The following is a 21,521-nucleotide window of genomic DNA, read 5'->3' on the forward strand; positions in this document are numbered from 1 at the left end:
AGTTGAGTGAGAATTAGATAATAGTAAAAGGTGAAAGATTTATGCATTCTGAAGAGAAACATGAGTATGAATTAGATAATAGTAGATCATAGATGAGTTGTGTTAAAAAGAATAAGGGTGGCCAGCCCCGCAGCTGAGTGGTTAAGTTTGTGCTCTCTGCTTTGGTGGTCCAGGCTTCATCAGTTCGTTTCCTGGGTGTAGACCTACACACTGCTCATCAGGCCAGGCTGTGGTGGCATTCCACATAGAAGAACTGGAATGACTTACAACTAGGATATGCAACTATGTATTGGGGCTTTGGGAAGGCAAAAAAAAAGCACAAAAGAGGAAGATTGGCAATAGATGTTAGCTCAGGGCCAATCTTCCTCACCAAAAAAAAAAGCATAAAAAAAAAAGAATAAGACAGATTTTCCTAAGAAATCAAGGAGGAAGTTGGGATTTTAGGAGCTTAATCCTAATCTCTTCATAATTAAATTTTGCCATATGAAAAATTTGTGATTTTAGGCAAAGTGAATTAGCAAAATGGTGAGGGATTGAAGGGTAAATTTGTTCTGCTCTTATTTTGCTGAGTTTGTTCTGTTCATCTCCTCTGCTGGGGGCTCTGTTGGGTGGCTTACTGTATCCACTTGTCTCCAGAACCACAGGAAGAGGGCGGGAGGATAGCTGATCTAGTTAGATTTTAAATGAAACTGAAATGAAAGTTTACTTCCTCCTTGTGGATACCTCATGTGACAAGTTCCAATTTCTTCTCAAAGTCGATTTAACTGAAGTCTCTTTGCTGCCGCTGAAATCTTTGGAGCAAGCCCACCTTCAAGCCTTCTTAGTTTGGGGGTGCCTGCCAGTTCCATCATGTACGTATGTCCGTTCTTTTTCTCTCATTTGGTATTTAAACCCCTCGTTTGTGTTTTTAGCTTGCTCTGCCTGCCAGTTTTAAATCTGGTTTCAGGAAGTACACTAAAAAAATCATGTCGCTCGATTTGCCTCTTCTTTTTTTGACTAAGAAGAATCTATTTTTGAAAAGTTAATGTCTGCTTGAACATCTAAGCCTGAGGTTGAAACATAGTTTTCTTTGGGATATAATTTGAAGATTTACATGCTTAAAATTCCAGCTGTTTTGAATTGAAAAGAAAACAGAATCCCGTCTGAGGGAGCTGGTCGTTGAATGTCTGTTAGTCTCGGTATTAAACTCGGAAGGGGGGTTTCCAAAAGTGGGTAATTGCTTCCTTTGAAATCGATATTTTGATTGTTGGGAAAAAAAAGTTAAAAAAAGAAAATGATCTAAGGATATGAAAACAATACATGGGAGTCATCTTTTAACTACCTCTAAAGGTTGTGGATATTTAAATAGACCAGTTAAGAAGAGCTCATTTATTCAAAAATTAAGATAAGCTGATTTTTCAAAAGTTTGTCTTCTTAAGGATGATTTTTTTTCCCAAAAGGAGGAAAGAGGATTTCCCTTGATTAGCTTTGTTGGCAAATCCTGCAAAGTCCCTGCTTCCCTCCCCTCCTGACTCCCCCCCCTTGGATGTAAGTTTGGTTTACCAGATATCGGGAAATTTCTGAAAATCACTTTTTAAAGTGCTATGAAGTATTGGAAGTGGTATTTCAAACATAAATCTGCAGTTACTCCCTGTGACTATATCCCCCAGAAAGTTTCCTGTCTAATTCTGATTTGTAATATTCTGTCCCTTTGACAGACTTTGAATTGCTATTTTTTGTTATGAAAAAATATGGTCACAATATGCGGCGAATAGCTCCTCTTCCTCTCTTGCCTTTCCTTTGACAGGACGCACTGGCTGCTTTGGGCGCTCCTGGCGTGCTCCTGTGCAGCAGCACAGCTGCACAGAGACCCCACTCTGGATAATCACTGGGATCTCTGGAAGAAAACCTATGGCAAACAGTACAAGGAAAAGGTAGATGGGATTGCAATTTGCTTTTGCTTGAGTACCCTATGCTTTCTCCCTCTCAAAATTATATTCTTATAAGCAGTGTTTTCAATAAACATTACGCAATCATTTCTTGCCAGATTCTGTCCTTGGTACTAGAGATACGGCAGGAAAAACAAAACAAAGTTCCTGTTTCTATGGAGCTTATATCATAGTAGGAGAGACGGAAAATAAGTAAATAAATAAATATATATATATATAGTATGTGAGATGATGATAACTGCAGTAGAGAAAAATAAAGCAAGGCGTGGCGGGTAGGAAGGGCCCTGGGCGACGGCTGTGAGTGGTTGGGGGTGATTATTCTACACATGTACATGATAGAATGGTCAGGGAAGGCCACACACATAGGTGACATTTGACCAGAGAATTGATAGAAGCCAGGGAGCAAGCAGACAACTGGAGTGAAGGTCCCAGGCTGAGCAGAAATGAGTGCATGTTTTTGTTTTGTTTTGTTTTTAAGATTTTATTTTTTTCCTTTTTCTCCCCAAAGCCGCACCCCTCCCCCCTGGTATATAGTTGTAGATTCTTAGTTGTGGGTCCTTCTAGTTGTGGCATATGCGATGCCACCTCAGCATGGCCCGACAAGCGGTGCCATGTCCGTGCCCAGGATTCGAACTGGTGAAACCCTGGGCCACCATAGCAGAGCATGGGAACTTAATCACTCAGCCATGGGGCGGCCCCACAGGTTTGAGGAACAAAAAGGCCTTGTTTCAGTCCCTGGCACAGAAGCGCTACCAGATGTTGTTTCTTGACTCTCATTTCCCATTTTATACTTTTGTTTTTATTTCAAAGCACTTATTGTTCAGTTTTAAGACCTTAACCCCAGTGCTTCAAGTAGCTAAGTTCTGTAAGTTCATAATATTTCTGAGTTTGTAAGCAAGTATTACGTGTTTACTTATTTGATGTATGATTTTTGCATAAAAATGATACTTGTAGTAGAATGTGTACTGAGTTGTTTTCTTAGTGGTGATGAATCTTACCCTCACCCACTCCCCTTTAGGACCAAACCTCTAATTTCAAGGTTGACTAGCGTTAGATGTGCAGTTAGCACCACTACCTGGTTAAATGAATGTTCTCTCTCTTTCCAATGATTCCAGTCCCTTGGGAGGAATGAAAATAACTTTTAATGTCCTATCTTAATAATTTATCTCAAAGTTCACTTCTTTTTCTTTTCTGTACTTCATTAGATTTATTTTTCTTTATTCCACTTTTCTCCCCTCTAGTGGTTTGGAAGTGTATTTGTACTGGGGTAACAGTAAAACCTTGCTCCAAGGGAGAGGGGGCTGTACCCAGACTTATTCCCTGGAACCAGGGCCTGGGCCTGGGCTCTAACACTCAATGAAATAAGGCAGAAAGGAGTTGTTGCTGACTGCTCATTGGGCTATGGCTTATTGGAAGTGATGGCCTTGGGGTAGTGGTGAGGGTGGACAATTCTAGGAGGCACCACGTACATTGTATTCTACGTGTGTTATATTCCTTGTAAGTAAAGCTCCTGGAGGGCAAGAAAATCAACAGTCAGAATATAAATTCACTCTGGATGAAGTTAAAATAATAGAACCAAAAATTATTTTAAAATAAAACTGTACATAACATCCATACAAATGAACAAGATAATTGTGAAATAAATTAGTAATCCAATTAGAAATCCTGGAAATAAAAAATACAGTCATTGAAATAAGAGCCCAATAAAAGGGATAAAGTCCAGACTGGAAAGAGTTGGATAGAATCAGCAATCTGGAAGATAGTACTGAGGCGTTAACCCAGAAGGCAACACATAAAAAAAAGGAAAAAGCTTTAAAATGTATGTAAAAAAGATGAAAGACAGTTTGAGACTCCCAAATACACGTGATACAAGTTTTTGAAGGAGAGAATTAGACAGAATGGTGGAGAAGCAATATTTGAAGAGATACTGGTTGAGAATTTTCCAGATACCAAAAAAACTCCTGAGTCCACCAGTCAAAGTGCTCTCCCATCAGAAGGAGAGGAAAATCAAAAAACCCACATCCACACACATGTAATGAAGTGGCAAGACATCAAAGAGAAAGAGAAAAATCACACAAGTTACCAAAGTTAAAAAGAGAGGTACAACGATTAGACTGACAACAGACCTCTCATCTGTAGCCATAGATCCCAGAGGCAATGGAGAAATATCTTCAAATAACTAAAGGAAAATAGCTAGAAATTTATAATCAGCTAAACTATTTTTCAAGAGAGGAAACAAAAAGACATTTTAAAGACATAAAGATTAAGTGAGTTTACCATCTACAAAAGATATACTTCAGCAAATAGCATTTTCTAAAAACACATTTTAGCAAATTGAGGAAGTGAATTATATATATCATAAAATGTTACTAATCACCATTAAAACAAGTAAGACCAAGAATTAAGTTTAGCATGCAATTTTACTAGTTACATTGGATATGTTCATTTATTTGCATCCTCCCAGACAGATCCACATTTAGTAGAATACTTCCTAATGTGTTGATTTTGATTACAGAGCACTTATTTGTGCAAGATTCAGTATAACTATGTTCTTTTTTCCTGTCTTTTAGAATGAGGAAGTAGCGCGGCGTCTCATCTGGGAAAGGAATCTAAAATTTGTGATGCTTCACAATCTGGAGCATTCGATGGGAATGCATTCATATGATCTAGGCATGAACCACCTAGGAGACATGGTAGGTAAATTACAAATAATCCTGTTTTCCTCTCTGGGTAAGCATGATTTCTGTCTCCTCAAGGCAATTTGAAACTAAACAACAAAGGAGTATTATCTACGTATGTACAAAGTTAGAAAACAGTGAACTGAAGGACATAAGAATTTGTACAGATTCCTTATTTAGTCCTCCTGTAACCACTTTCCTTGACAAATCCCTTCCTTAAAGGAATATTTTAAACTCACAGACTACTATTGCTTTTATTTTTTATTAATTCTAAGAAAGCATTGCCTAAAGATCACTCACAATCTTTTGGAGTAAGTTACCATACTTAATTAAGTCTAAATTGACAATTTAATTGAGCCCACCTGCTTTCTTAATGGAGGAGTGTGGGTATTTAATATCACAAATAATCTCCCATTAGTTTTTAGATTCTATTCTACCCTACAAAACTTTACCACTGTGGCCAAATTAAAATCATTCATAGTACCCCTTGGAAGGGAACATCCTAGGTAGATTAACTTCCTACTGTTTGGTGTGTGTGAGGAAGATTGGCCCTGAACTAACATCTGTTGCCAAGAACTAACATCTTTTTGCTTCAGGAAGATTTCACTGAGCTAGCATCTGTGCCAATCTTCCTCTGTTTCATGTGGGACACCACCACAGCGTGACTTGATGAGCAGTGCTAGGTCTGTGTCTGGGATCTGAACTCTTGAACCCCAGGCCATTGAAGTGCAGCCCACGAATGTAACCACTACACCACCAGGCCAGCCCTTAAATTCCTACTCAAATGCAGGAATCTCTTTTGTAATTCTTTCTCACAAGGAAAACCAGTTCAGTCCACTTTTTAGACAGCCCTTTTATAAAATTCTGCCTTGCTTTGAACCAAAAATCCACCTCCCAGTAACTTCTAGTTTTTACTGTTTTCTTCTTCTCCTTCCCAATGCTTAACTAGGATGCTAATACAAAGTGTAAGACTAAGGAGGCCCAGATAATTCACCTACCGGATAGTTAGCTATGTTAGTCACAACTACCACTAGTTTTTCTTAGTTGTTAAATATATTCACAATTATGGTTATTAGGATATGAAAAAGAAGGATATAAGTGAAAGGATATATATGTATATATATATTTGCCTTGTAGACCAGTGAAGAAGTGACGTCTCTGATGAGTTCCCTGAGAGTTCCCAGCCAATGGCAGAGAAATGTGACTTACAAGTCAAACCCTAATGAGAAATTGCCTGATTCTCTGGACTGGAGAGAGAAGGGGTGTGTTACTGAAGTGAAATATCAGGTGAGTGTTATCATTCCAGGCCTCTGTACCCCAGGCAGAGCTCTCTCGTCCTTAAAAACTTAGTCTAACTTCACAATCTGGCAGTGAATCTCACAAGTCCCTTACGTCACTTTCTAATTATTTTTGTTATTCTTGTCTTCCCAACTAAATTGTAAGCTCCTTGAGGACAAAGGATGACCACAGATCATATTTTATTTGTATTCCCCACGGTCCTGAGAACACCAGTGGTTAGAGCCACATTAGACAAAACTGTGAACTAGGCAAACAGGTCTTTAAGACAAACTTTAGTGTCCGCGCTGTCCGTCCGCTGCACTGGACTCTCTGCCAGGCCGATTGCTTGAGACACAGTATCCTGTGTGGGAGACTATCGGTCAGGGAGTTTCTCCCTCCATCTCACTTATGAATTTCAGGGTTGAAAGAGAGGAAGGAACTAGGGCTGAGAGTGGTCTATAAATTATACCAGTCAAGTTACGTCATGACTAGGCTTGCATTGTTAGAATAAGAAATGTGGGCTTTGTAACTTTATTTTTGTTATTGTATTTCCTTTAGTTTGCTTGTAAAAAAAAAAAAGCTACAAAAATCCTAACTTCAGAATAACTAAGGGTGAAATGCATGGATTACCTTAGAGGTCAGGGTGCGGGACAAGAGTCACAGTGTTGTGAGCAGCGAAGAAGGTGAAAAGGAAGAAGCGAATGGTACTGTTGATCTCTTATTCTTTTCCAGCTTGATATGTTTCTTTCAACTAGTTTTGGGTTTCTTACTGGGGCTTCTCTAAAATAAAAGTTTGGGAAGACCCAATAAGCTACCAATAAGACCCAATAAGGTGTTAACTATAAATAATGACCTCCTTTACCTGGGTGCTTGCATTTTAATGGGTGATTTTACTTTAACCAAAGCAAATTAAATTTGTTTCCTTTGGGTAGGGAGCAAAGTGGGATGGGGGAGAAAAGAGACACAGCAATTATGATGGGGCTCTGGACCCTCTGCACTTTTTTTTAAACTAAAACAGCTTTGTGTTTATCTGTTTGTTTATGCTTCCTCATAAAATATATTTTGATCAAAAACTTCGGAAGCTAAAAATGTTTGAAAAATGCTAACCTTACGTTTCAGGTATCATTTGGCAAGAGGAAGGGTATTTTAGGTCGAGGGAGTCATCCCAGCTCCTCTCAAAGTCACTTTACTGTAGGCATCTATCTCCCTCACCTATGGGTGAAGATAGCCCGGATTTGGTACGTGCTTAGTAAGTACTGTTTTTTAATATATTTGAATGTGGCAATTGTGCTCTGAGCGCAGCCATTTGCAAATCTTTATCAAGGTTGGACCTTGCCCAGAGAACAATCAAGTATTTAGTCTTCATTTCCATTGTCTAAGAAAGGAGATTGTAAAGGAGGGAGCTCTTCCTGGAACTACTAACAGGGCTCAATGTTGGAAGCTGTTCCGTTTGTGTGATGGCAGTCATTCTTACTGGCTTTTTACGATTGCCTTTGTGACTTTGTCCCTGTTTTAGGGTTCTTGTGGTGCTTGTTGGGCTTTCAGTGCTGTGGGGGCCCTGGAAGCACAGCTGAAGTTGAAAACAGGAAACCTGGTGTCTCTGAGTGCACAGAACCTGGTGGATTGCTCAACTGAAAAATACAGTAATAAAGGCTGCAATGGTGGCTTCATGACAGCGGCTTTCCAATATATCATCGATAACAACGGCATCGATTCAGACGCTTCCTATCCCTACAAAGCCATGGTGTGTCACGAGCAAACTTTTTGTCCTGCCCCATGACCTTATGCTATCCCTTGACTGACTGTCCTAAAATTGCCACCAGGCCAATTGCTTGGGAAGCAGTGTCATATGTGAGAGAACCCCATCAGGATTTCTTAAACTCCCAAGAGTTCTCTTTCTTAGGAAGTAGCCTTCTTAATTTATAATTGACACAATGGTTTTAAATAAGCAAGTAGAATTCATGCTTAAAAGTGGATTTGCAGCAAAACTTTCTTAAAATTCTTTCTGGATATCTACCTGGTATTTAAACTTTTTGCCCTGCAGCATCCCACGTTCAACCTTATTCTCAGATCATCAAGCACATCATTCTTCCACCTACTAAAAAGCTAAATAACACTCTCCTCCTCCTCACAGGTTCGTTATATATGTAGTTAAATATAAGTAACATATCTATATTGCAGAAAATTTAGGAAACATAAAAAACATCACTCAAAAACCTCCTACTTTAACCACTATTGTTTTGGTTTGTTTCTTTCAAGTTCTTTTTCCTATTAACCATTAAAAAATATAGTTGTATACACAACAAACATGAGTTTGTAACTTCCCCTTTCCCACCTGAAATATACTCAGTGTTTTCCATATTATATGGTCTTTATAAACCATCACGTAAACTGTAGATCATCTTGCAGGTGTTATATCATCAAAAAGATTTTAAAGCTCTAGTCTAGAGTTTATGATCTTTATATAGCATTCCCCTACAACCCACCTCAGAGTCTGAGAGACGTTATCCTGGCAACTTCCACATGTATGAAGATGTTCACAATTTAAAACCATAGAATAGTCCTGTGTTTCCTCTGTTATTGATGAAATGTGGAACATTAGGCTTTGAAAGTTTTTATTTTTCTTTCTTTAAAAGGAGGAAGGAGGCTTAGACACTTGAAAAGGCTAAATGAGGAAAGAAAACATATTTGAAATCCAAATTTAAGATACTGGTGATTTATAAAGGAAGTTGAACTATGCTTCTTTATCTGATTTATACTTTTTTTCAAGGATGGAAAATGCCGATATGACTCAAAAAACCGAGCTGCCACATGTTCAAAGTATACCGAACTTCCCTTTGGCAGTGAAGATGACTTGAAAGAAGCTGTGGCCAATAAAGGGCCTGTTTCTGTTGCTATAGATGCAAGTCATCCTTCTTTCTTCCTCTACAAAAGTGGTAAAAACTCAGATATATTATCCTCTTATTATGTGCTGCCCTTTCACTTTGAGAATGTTATCCTTTCCCATCACGCCACCTCTGAATGCTTAGCTTAGGTTAAACAGAATCCTCCATTTCATATATGTATTTTATACCCAATTCTAATTAATAAAGTAATACTCATCAAAGTTTACTAACACTACATGCCAGGTACTATGCTAAATTCTTTCCATGCATTATCTCATTTAATCCTCACAACAACCCTATTTACAAATGAAAAAAGTAACTCTTAGATGGGTTAACTTGCCTGAAGTCGCACAGTCTGAAAGTGGTCAGCTGGCATGAGAAAGCATGCTCCTTGTGTCCAGAGCCTGTGCTCCTAACCCCGGCAGCCACTTGTGCTGGAGGTGTAGCACAGCAGTGTGCAAGGAGGGGGCCACCAAGAGTAGAGCCTCATAGTAGACAAAGGAGAAGGTTGTCATCTTTTCAAAAAAGTCTCACCTTAGAGATCATTTAATCTAGGAAAGGATGAAAATGTATGGAACAAACAACTTAGTAATATATATAGAGAAATACAATAATTGATAGTGTATAAGTTAAAAAATTAGAAAAAATTGGCAGCTTATCAAAGAAGATTTCTGAGGGAACCGTGATTGGATTGATGCCAAACTCGGCAAGAAAACTGACAAATATAATATTGATGGCAAAGAATTATGAACTCTAAATAATTTAAACATGAGATTATACATTCCTAATGTTTAACTAACCTTGCCATGTATGCAAAACAATCTAATAAAAGTAATAGCATTTTCAAGCGTTCTTCACTGTCACATGCCATTCACTCTTTTTCTCCACCCGTATTTTATTCTTAGGTGTCTACTACGACCCATCCTGTACTCAGAATGTGAATCACGGTGTCCTAGTAGTTGGCTATGGGAACCTTAATGGGAAAGACTACTGGCTTGTGAAAAACAGGTAACATATTTGCACTTTAATGTATATTTAATCAAAATCAGGAATTTGAGGGAGCCTCAGCAACTGCTTTCTTGTGATGATGATGATCGTGATATTGACAATGATAAACATTTATAGCTTCTTATAAAGTGACATTGTAAATTCCTCAGTGTCCCCATTTCTTCCCTTCTGGTTCAGCCTGCAGCACACTGTCTTCATGATTTATCTTCTACAACACTTCTCTGATCTTTCCTTCTAGGTCTCCTTTATGAATAGCTATTCCTCTGCTTAGCCCCCAAATGCTGATATTTCCTCCACGGCTCCATCCTCTGTCCATTACTCTTCTTATTCTACATTTTTCTTGGGTACCATCATTCCATTCTTATGATTTTAGCTGTAAACCATATGCTAAAGGCCTTCAAATCTCTAGCTCTAGCTCTGACCTCTGCCCTGAACTTCAGACTTATTTATCTAGACATATCCACTTCCACGTATCTAAGTTTCTCCAAACTCAGAATGTCCAAGTAATTCAGTACCTTCTCCACCATATTTTTGCTCCTCCAGAACTTCTCATCTCACTAAGCGGTAACACCATACAACACAGTCATCCAATTAGATACAATGGGTTTATCTTAGATCCCTCAAGATTCAATCGAGGAACAAAGTCAGGGGCTGGCCTGGTGATGCAGCAGTTAAGTTTGCACGTTCCGCTCTGGTGGCCCAGGGTTCGTCGGTTCGGATCCCCGGTGAGGACATGGCACCACTTGGCAAGCCATGCTGTGGTAGGCGTCCCACATATAAAGTAGAGGAAGATGGGCACGGATCTTAGCTCAGGACCAGTCTTCCTCAGCAAAAGGAGGAGGATTGGCAGCAGTTAGCTCAGGGCTGATCTTCCTAAAAAAATTTAATTAATTAATTAATTATTTAAAAAAAGGAACAAATCAAACTAATTTTATCTCAGATCTGTCCTTGATTCTGTCCCTTCTCCATTTCTTCTGTTATTGCACTAGTTCAGACATCTCTTGCCTGGACTACTCCTGTAGCCTTCTAACTGGTCCCTTTTACCCTCGAATCCGTCTTTCATACTGCTTCCAAACTGCTTTGTCTAAAAGACGAATCTGGGCTTATAACTCTTCTACTTAGTACCATTCAGTGTAAAATTAATGTTCCCCAGTAGAGAAGACAAGTCATCTGTGTTGTGGTCCTCACCTGCCTTGCCAGCCTCAACTCCTGGCACTTGTTGTCTCACACTTTTCAATTCTAGTTATATTGAACTATACACAGCTATAGTTCCCATACATATCATCTCATCTTCAATATCTTTATATCTTGGCTATGCTGTTCCCTCTGCCTGAAATATCCTTTTTCCTCACTTGGTTTATTTCTTCTCTTCCTTCAAAACCAGCTCAGACATTATCTGTACCAGACAGTTTTCCCTGAATCCTTGGTCTGGGTAAAATATTTTTTTTCTATGCTCCTAAAATATGCTATGCATACTGTAATATTTTATACACTATATTTAAACTATACGTTTACCTATCTATCACTCCACTATTCTGTATGTGACTTTGGAGTAGAGATGATGTCTTGTCTTTGTATCCTCAGCATAGTATGTGGCACCTAATGGCCCCTCGATACATTAATTAGCTGACATCTATATGATCTATAAACAAAAGGAATGTAGTTTTTAGAGGAAAAGGAGAAGGAAATATGAAAAGTTGAGACTGAAGTATGGTTGAAGTTTCTCCTTGTATTAGTTTCCCAGGGCTCCTGTAATAAAGTCACCACAAACTGAGTGGTTTAAACAACAAACATGCATTGTCTCACAATTCCAGAGGCCAGATCAAGGTGTTGACAGGGTTGGCTCCTGCCGAGGGCTGTGAGGAAGAGAATTTTCAGTGCACTCCCCCTAGCTTCTGAAGGTGTGCTGACCAAATTATGAAAGAGCAGAGTGACTGCTGGCACCAAGTGCTAACTAGGAGAGATTGGACGTGGATGTGAATTCCAGGCTCCACAGAGATTGACTCAAACGAAAATCCTCTGAGATCATCAAACCTGTTCTTATTGATCTCTTAAAATGTTAATTATGTGCCATTTCCAATGCTACCAAGTTAATCTCAAGTAAAAGAACATAGCATCTGCCTCTCTTTGTCCTCTTCTTTAATATCTTCTTTTTGTTTATACTTAGTTCTTCTGGCATGTATATAACATTGATCCATGTCCCTGAATTTTTCTCTCCTTTCTGGACATGGATCTTTAGCCTCTTTACATAATACAGTATAGCATTGGGAGTAAAAGCAGTAACTTTGAAGCCAGGCAGACTTTGGTTGGAATCCTAGCTCCCTTTACTGTCTGTGCAACCCTAGGCAGGTTATTCAATGTCTTCAGCTTTCAGTTTCCTAATCTGTAAAATGGGAATAATGGCCTCAAGATTATTATAAGGGTTAAACAAGATAATGTATGTAAAACAGCACACAGTGCCTAGTATATAATGTGTCCGATAGATCATAGTTATTATCATTATTATTATTCCTCTGTTGACTCTCTATAAAGAGAATACTATCTGGTGTAGAAAACTATGCCCTCAATAACGTCCCAACTGTAAATATAGTTCTAAGTTTTAAAGGCTTTTATAATACTAATAATATCGGCCAATGATTTAATACCAAAGCATAATTAAGTAAAAATTATTTTATGGGAGCCAAAATAATGCAAAATACCTGCCTATACAAACTTCTGATGGCTTGGCTTAATCCAGAAATAAAATTGGAGCATCTAGATGAGGAATGATGAACTATATATTTATCAGGGACATCTCCCTAAATGTTAGGCAGCAGAGATTTTGAGATTGTACTATCTGATCAGATCCTGAAGGATTGGGGTAGTCTATTTATGGGCAATTATGGGCAGATCCATAAATTTAGAAAGCTAGCTGAGCTAGAGATAGAACTGCTATCTACTTAGAAAAGTTTAGGAGCCTAGCAAGCACACATACTTGGCTAGAAGGCCACCCCAATATAAAGGACTGCCCACAAAATGGGTCAAGATTGTCTTTAGAAAAAAAAGGGAGGAGTTTAATCTAATATACAGATCAATGAATAATGGAGGACCTCAAGTTATTTGGCGCAAGATAATTTTAGCCTGGGGAAAAAAAATTAAAGGTGTTAATCATATGCTTATTAGAACCTTAAACACACAGGCACACACACCAAAAACTAAGAAAGTCCCCAGGACACCTGTAAACAATATCTGGTGAACTCTCTAAGATAAATAGTTGCAAAATAGATAGGCCTCTAGATAATGAAGTTGATGGAGTTGGTGGGTGGGGGATAGACATTGCTCCTCTTCATCCATAAGTGGCATTAAATTATTAAAACATAAGTTGGACAAAACCATATTCCATTTTTCTCTCACTGAAAACTATTGTCTGATCTTTCCAGAGATCTTGACTCTTAGAGTAGAGTTAGGATACATGTTCTATATCAAACATCATAGGAATCGATATTAAATTCATACATACTGCCTCCTCTCTATGGAATCAAAGGCTAAAAAAAGGCTAAAAAAGAAAAATGTTATAATCTAATTATTTTTCTTAGAGATTTCTCTACAAAGAGATTAAGAATGTGCATATTGGATTATAACTTAAATCATGTATTTATTCCCACCACTCCACTGAAATCACTCTTGTCAAGATTACCAATCACCGCCATCTTGCCTCATTAAACAGTCAGTTTTCAGGGCTCATCTCTCTTGCCCTCTTAACAGTTGGTGTATGATTACTCTCTCCTTTCTGAAACACTTTCTTTAATTGATTTCAGGGGACCATACTATCCTGGTTTTCTCCCTACTTTACTTCTCAGTCTCCTGAATTCCTTAGTTCCTTTTATTCTTCCTCACTTCTAAATATTAGAATGCCCCAGGCCTCAGTTTAACCCTCTCTATGCTCACTCCTTAGATGATCTCATTTAGTCTCATGGTTTTAAATACCATCTTTGCTGATGACTCTCCACTTTGTTATCTTTAGCCCTAAACTCTCCCCTGTGCTCCAGACTCCACGTCCAACAGCCTACCATTTGAACTCTCCACCTGAATATATGTAGGCCTCTTTAACGTAACATGTGCAAAATAGAACTCTTGACTCCCTGCTACTGCCCCAATTTTCCCCATCTCAGTAAATGCCAACAGTATTTACCCCAGGTCAAAACATTGGAGCCATTCTTTCTTTCTTTGATTGACATCCCACATCTAAATCATCAGCAAATCCTGTCATTTCTACCATCATTAAATTATCCCAAATCTTACCACTTCTCAGTATCTCTACTGTTAACACTCTAGTTCAAATCACCATCCATCTATCTCTTGATCTATTGCAATAATCTCCAACTGGTAGTCCCTTCCCCTCGTTTGCCTACAGTCAATCCTCTACATAGTAGCTAGAACGTTCTTTTTAAAGCATAAAGCAGATTATGTTAATTTCCTACTCCAAACCCTCTAATGGCTTTCCTTCACACTCAGAATAAAACCAATGACCTATAAAAGCAGGACATTATCTGGCCTCAGCCTGTCTCTCCAACCACCTCTCCAGCCACTTCCCCTCTCTCTCTGCGCTCCAGGTACGCTAGCCTTGTTACTATTTCTCAGACACACCAAGCTTATTCCCAGCTCTTTTCATAGACCTTTCATTACTTGTACCTTCACTTTACTTAGGGCTTTGGTCAAATATTTCCTCAGAGAAGCATTCTCTGACTACTCCATCTAAAATGTAGTCCTGACTCCCAACACTCTGTCTCCCCTTGCTGTGCTTTATTTCTCTTTATAATACTTATTATATCATATCATATTATTTATTTCATGTTTCCCCTATAGAATGTAGGCTTTAAAAAGGCTTGTCTATCTTGTTTACCTTTATAATCCTAATGCCTAGAATAGTATCTGGCACAGGCTAGGCAGCTCGGGACTGCAATTTATTGCAAAGGAAATTGGCACATATTTTAGAAGGAATGTCTAATAAATTAGCAGTCTATAATAGGCAGGGAGAAGGTAGGGTGACCACCTGTCCCGCTTTGTCAAGGACTAAGGGATTTCCCGGCCATAGGACTTTCTCTTTAAAACCAGCACAGTCCCAGACGAACTGGGACTGTTGGTTACCCTAGCAAAAGGCTATATTTTAAAAAGAGGATGGACTTGGGGGCCGGCCCCGTGGCCGAGTGGTTAAGTTCACACACTCCGCTTCGGCAGCCCAGGGTTTCACCACTTCGGATCCTGGGCGCAGACATGGCACCGCTCATCAGGCCATGCTGAGTCAGCATCCCACATGTCACAACTAGAAGGACCCAGAACTAAGAAAAAAATACATACAACTGTGTGCCAGGAGGTTTTGGGGAGAAAAAAGGAAAAAATAAAACCTTAAAAAGAGGATGGACTCTAGTTGAGTCCAATCAGATGGACTCATACTTGGATGACAATAAAAATAGCTACCTCTCCTTATTTAGCATTTACTACATACAGACACTGTGCAATTACTTTAAATACATTTTCTCATTTAATTTTTAAGATAGATATTTTATCCCCATAATACAGAATAGGAAACTCCTGATATTGAGAGCATTAAGAAACTTGCCCAAAGTTGAACAGTTTGAGTGAAAGGGCTATAATAAATATAATATATATAATAAATATAATATTAATATAAAATAATATAATAATATAATTGTTAATATATAAATATAAATATATATAAATATAAATGTAATAAAATATAATAATATAAAATAATAAATATAATAAGGGCATTAATAAAAATAACTTGGTAAGGACTGGAATGAACATTTGGAGCAGACCTTGTACAGTTCTGAAGGCAAGAATTTGTCTTCAGATATTTATTTAGCTTGAGATTTTTAATCAGTTGTATTCTTTAAGGGAGGATTAGCAGGACTCAGTCAAAAAGAGTTCTGGGATCTTCTACAAAGTTTGGGACAGTTGATCTTGGTCTATAAAGCTGAGCATGGAAAAGTAAGTTGTCTAGATATTGAATGGGATCTGGGACTCCTAGATCTCCCTGACTGAATTCATACTACTAGTAATGAGAGCTTCAATTCAATTTCCATTACTAAAACTTAGATCCAGACTCAGTTCATCTAAAATTTTTGGCCTATTTTTTTAAGGCAATGAAATAACTATAGTAAGAAAGGTTAAGATATGAATTATATAAGATCCTGGGTGTTCTGGTCTGAGTTCCATTCCCCATACTACCTCACTCACAGGAATAATGTAGGGATCCAGTGAGTATAAAAGTTAGAGGAGGGCTGGCCCAGTGGCATAGTGGTTAAGTTTGTGTGCTCTGCATCAGTGGCCTGGGGTTCACTGGTTCAGATCCTGGGTGTGGACCTACACACCACTCATCAAGCCATGCTGTGGCAGCATCCCATATACAAAATGGAGGATGATTGGTATAGATGTTAGCTCAGGGCCAATCTTCCTCACCAAAAAAAAAAAAAGTTAGAGTGGGCTTTGGAGTAAAACAATCCTAGATTTGAACCCTGGCTTCACAGTTTACCATCTATGTGACTTTGGGCAAGTCACTTTGCCACTCTGCTCATTTTTCTCTTTAGTAAAAGGAAGATAATACCCACCTCACAGGATGATGATTAAATCATATAATATATGTTGAGCTGTTTGGCACAGAGTTAGTGCTCAAAAAATAGTGGCTGTAAATATTAATAATAGTTTGGCCGGAATTTATTATTATAGCTTTCGTTTATCAAACTGGATACTAAAAGAGCACCACATCCACTGATAAGAGGTCACAGCGGAGTTTGGATTTTATTCTAAAGGTATTGGAGAGGCATTAAAGGATTTTAGGCAGAAGAGTGGCAATAAATGAAAGAAATCCAAGGGGCCGGCCCAGTGACGCAGCGGTTGGGTTCACACATTCCACTTCGGTGGCCCAGGGTTCACCGGTTCGGATCCCGGGTTTGGACTGGCACCCCTTGGCAAGGAATGCTGTGGTAGGCGTCCCACATAGAAAGTAGAGGAAGATGGGCATGGATGTTAGCTCAGGGCCAGTCTTCCTCAGCAAAAAGAGGAGGATTGGCAGCAGATGATAGCTCAGGGCTGATCCTCCTCCTCAAAAAAAAAAAAAAAAGAAGAAAATAAAAAAAAATTAAAAAAAAAAAAAAGAAATCCAAAAAAGAGCCATGAAAGAATTTAAGGAGGATTGACCAGAGAGAGAAGAGAAAATCAGGACACTGTAGTATCTTAAAGCCAAGAGAGAGATGAGGGGGAAGTAGACCACCGTGTTAACCGGTACAAGAGAGAGAAAAATAAGGCCTGAGAAGTGTCCAGTGAATGGTTACTGTCTAGAACATTTAAGGCCTATTAAAGCACAGCTGGTTTCAATTATACCACTTTTCCTGCAATAAACCAGAACTACTTAGTTTCTCCACTGCACACAAAAACACAGCCTTCCTTTGAGTCCTGAGCAAAAATTTGCAATGGCTTCCCTTTGCCTGTGGAGTTAAACACAAGCTCCTCAGTCTGCTGTTCTAAGCTCTTCACAACATGGCCCCAAACCAACTTTCTATCTTCTTTCCCCACCACTCCCCGAAAGACGTCCAATTTTCCTTTCAACTAAATTTCTTGCTGCTCTCCAAATTCAAACACAACAGGCATTTTCTCAATTTCCTGCTTTTATTTATATCCTAGTGATAGCACTTCATGAATTCTGCCTCATATTATAATTATTTGTATACCTACAATTACAAAATCTCAGAATCATAAAGAACTTCAGAAATCATTTCCCTTACAAGGATTTTGTCAGTTTTTTTACTAGTCTATGGCAAAGTGAGAAAAATAAGAATATTTTGGTGAATCTTTAATAACTCTAAATTTATTTGACTCAAAGGACTATCCTTAAATTAGAGATTATGTCCTCTGAAGTTTTGTTTTTGGTGCCAAAATGTCCTTTCTTTTACACCATGATAATAAAGGGTATTTTTTTTAGTGTTGGTACTTGCTAGTTTAAAAACTGGTAACTTTATGTCAATCTGCAAAAGTTTTTAGAAATTCTCAAAGTCCATGAAATCAAAAAGGGAGAGAACGAGTGATCTTCGCTAACTCTTATCTGACCCATGAATTCCCTCTGCAACATCTCTGACAAGCTATGCAACCTCTGACTGAACAATTCCAGTGCCAGGGAGCTCACCTCCTCCCAAAGTAGCATGATCCATTTTTTAACTATGAGAAAGTCTTATCTCAGCTCCACTTCTAGGTCAAACAGCTGTTTGAGAGCTGCACTTTTTATTGCCTACTTTAGAATTCCCTGCCCTATGCCTTTTCCATAGTAGTCACCCAAAAATATTTCTTAATTGACATTCACTAAAGGAACTTAAGTTTGATAGAAAATCATCACCTATGATCCCATTATGCAAAAACATTTAGAGATGGGGCCTTAGAAAGGATAACAATACTCTTTTCCTGCAGGAGACTGATTTACAAAGTGGGAGGATTAAAGGTTTGGGATAGACCTTATATTGTTTTTCTTAGGTATTAAGTCTATTCATCAATATAGCACTAAAGCCTTTCAAACTATCCTTGAAAATTGCCTAAAAACCCTGGAGAAATTATTATATTATTTTGTTCTAATTTTGTTTTACAGCTTTCCATATATAATTACTTTAGGAAGATAAGAGATAAAAAGTTGATAATATGATTTGATTGTATTCATTTGTAATTTTGTGTTCTTTTTCTAAAGCTGGGGAATCAACTTTGGTGACAAAGGATATATTCGGATGGCAAGAAATAGTGGAAATCATTGTGGGATTGCTAATTATTGCTCTTACCCAGAAATCTAGAGGATCTCTTCATTTTATAACAAGTCAATAAAGATAAAGCACTTTCTCTTAAACTAATTTTACCTGCTGGGACTAGTAGAAATGTGTGTCATAATCAGTGTATATTTATTGTACTAATATAAAATATAGTTTGATTCATCTTTCTATAAAATATAGTTTGATTCATCTTTCTTTAACTTTGCAGATCTCGGAAAACTTTTGCCAAGTAAATTAATAACATCTTATAGATATAACTGTATGAAAATTGGTCAGCATGAGATAATCTGTCATTGTCTTATTTTACATACTTGTTTAAGTCCCCTAATATGCTTTTGTAACTTGATGGCATATAAATGCTTAATAAATATGTGTCCTTTCAACTTTGTATCATTATCGCATGCCATCCTTTTCTTATTGTTAGGTAACTATTATACTCCAGCAAGAGAATGTAAATTGTGATATCCTGGTGATGAACTATGGCAACTTTAATGGAAGAAACTATTAGGTTATTAATGTCCTGAGGGCTCAGATTGTATCTTTGTGCATAAAAGGATTCAATAATTTTTTTTAATGAATGATGTTAAATTAGACAAGTGCTTAAGAGACATTCTGTTTTCATGCACTTTGGAAGAATTATTTTAATGATCAACAATTAATATACTAATTCAAATTATTTTTACCTAGTCATTAGCAATTTGGCCAGGACCTTTTCTGAGCAAATAATTATGTCAACCTGAATAAAATAAGCAGACTGCATTTCTTTTAAAATATTTCATTACTCATATTTTTACCTAAGTCAGATTGATCTTCCTCACAACTGATCTAGATTAGTACACAGGTTCTGAAGAGGCAATAGGAACTTTAAATTTTGTAAGTTCATGCCTATGACATGAAAAGTGTGTGGGATGATGTCATTAGTATATCTTAAACTAATTTCACTACCTCTGGTTCCTTCTCCATAAAGTACATTTTAAAGAACAAGAATTGCTAACAATAAATACATGGTCATAATACATGACTATCATCAAAAGTTAGAGAAGCATTATAGTTAAAAAGTAATTAGTTGATTATTCTTTAATTTTCATTTTGCCCTCAATATTTCAAGCACTGTAAAAGGAACAAAAACATGGGTTCTTAACCTTTGTCAATCTGATGAAGCCTATGCACACCTTCTCAGAATAATGTCTTTAAATGCATAAAATAAAATACATAGGATTACAAAGAAAGCAGACTATATTGAAATACAGTTCTTAAAATGTTAAAATATAAATTTGCGCTAGAGTAATATATATGCTTCTTTATAAATGCATTAAATAACAAATTAATAACTATCTTAAATTTGAAGTAGTGATGAGTATAAGTGATGTTTGACAATATCTCAAAAACTGCAATGTGATATGAAAATAGGATCTGAGTTTTCTTCTGGTGATAAAGTTTCTTCTGGTGATAATGTTGCTAATATCACTGTGGCTTATGGACTACATTCAGAATTGAAAGAAATATTAACTTTCAGTTAGAGGTAGTGAAAATAATGATATAATTTTTTCCCATGCAAATTCACAAATTCCCTGAATTCTATCCATGGAATTTAAGAATCTGTGGATCCTAGGTAAAGAACCTCTCAACTAAGTAAGTAGAGTAATGAAATACTTAACAAAAATATTTATGGTATGTCCAACACAAGGGGAAATTTTTAGCAATAAGTAATTTCACATTTATAGAAATAAAAAGCTTTTTTTTAATAAAAAGTTTAAAACAAAAAATAAATTTAAGAAAATAATTTTGGAACCTGTATATAGGATGATTTGATGAAAGTAAAAAGAAGGCTACTGGCTAGAAGATATTATGGTAGGTATATATGTGAGGTGATAAAACCCTGGACAAATTTAGCAGCTACAAAAAAAGAAAAAAGTGAAAAACAAACAAATAAACAGCAAATCTGGGAGGCATCATAGAGTAAAAGTTGACAAAACTTTTAACTGAATAATAAAGGTAAAGTGACAAGAGGATTTAAACAGTCCGGAACTAGGAGTCCACTGGACAATGCCATTAAAAAGGAATAAGAAGAAAATCATAGTTTGTTGGAGTGACATCAGCATCATGGTGGAGTGAGCTCTTCCCTTAGACTCTCCCTACTAAGATACAACAAAAACACATTCATAAACTAGCATAGGACAGTCACATAATGCAAAAGACATCTGAGAGACCCATACAGCCATATGTCTGAAGGTGGAGGTGCTGGACTCCCTGGGAGGAAGTTGAAGGAGGTAGGGAGATCTACTCTCCCTCCCCAACTGCAGTGACCTAAGGCATGGGACCACACAGCTCTGAGAAAAGAGGGGAGAGGGGCAGCTCTCCATGGGAACACCTTCACTATTTAAGCTCCCTCACAGTCCATGGGAAAGCCTCACACAGAGGTGGCTATGCTATTGCAAGGGTGTCTTCATCAAGCCAGCACCCCAGGAGAGCAGATAGGAAGGGCAGAGCAAGAATGCCTCCAGGATCAAACACACAAAAGAAAGTGCCCCTGCCCCCACCCGAGGTTCCAGCTCAGCCAGTTGACCAGAGCACCCACTCATACATTAGAAAAGCAGCAGCTGTGAGTGGGCAAGCCAGCAAACACAGACAGGCCCTATCAGCATAGATTCCAAAGGACAGGCACAGATGCCAGGGACCATGGCAGCTTCAGAATACACAGCTCTTGCCTCCCCACCCCACTGGTGGCAGGTGGAAGCTGCAACCAGATACTATCACTATGTGAAAGCACAAATCATTGCCGTAAAATAGTATGAAGAAATATATTAATAATCCAGACCAGAAGGAAAATGACAAGCACTCAGAAATCAATCCTGAAGGCACAGAAATTTACAATCTAAATGACAGAGAATTCAAAATAGCTACCATAAAAAACCTCAACAAGTTACAAGAAAATAC

General features: G+C 37.8%; 1 protein-coding gene across 1 annotated transcript; it reads left to right on the plus strand.

The window, feature by feature from the left end:
* Positions 1-12: 12 nt before the first annotated feature.
* CTSS (cathepsin S) lies at positions 13-18,972 on the plus strand. Its single transcript, XM_001490481.5, has 8 exons — positions 13-851; positions 1,787-1,913; positions 4,499-4,621; positions 5,744-5,893; positions 7,401-7,628; positions 8,655-8,820; positions 9,675-9,777; positions 18,509-18,972. Coding segments are annotated over exons 1-8 (999 nt in total). The 5' UTR covers positions 13-849; the 3' UTR covers positions 18,609-18,972.
* The last annotated feature ends 2,549 nt before the right edge of the window (positions 18,973-21,521 follow it).

The sequence above is a fragment of the Equus caballus genome, chromosome 5, assembly GCF_041296265.1.
Source record: "Equus caballus isolate H_3958 breed thoroughbred chromosome 5, TB-T2T, whole genome shotgun sequence".
In the NCBI taxonomy this organism is placed as follows: Eukaryota; Metazoa; Chordata; class Mammalia; order Perissodactyla; family Equidae; genus Equus; species Equus caballus.

What these genes read in the sequence shown, in the direction of transcription:
- CTSS (XM_001490481.5), top strand. An exon ending in TTACTGAAGTGAAATATCAG is followed by an intron (nt 5,894 to 7,400) that starts GTGAGTGTTATC and finishes TCCCTGTTTTAG; the next exon opens with GGTTCTTGTGGTGCTTGTTG. An exon ending in TTTCTTCCTCTACAAAAGTG is followed by an intron (nt 8,821 to 9,674) that starts GTAAAAACTCAG and finishes TTTTATTCTTAG; the next exon opens with GTGTCTACTACGACCCATCC.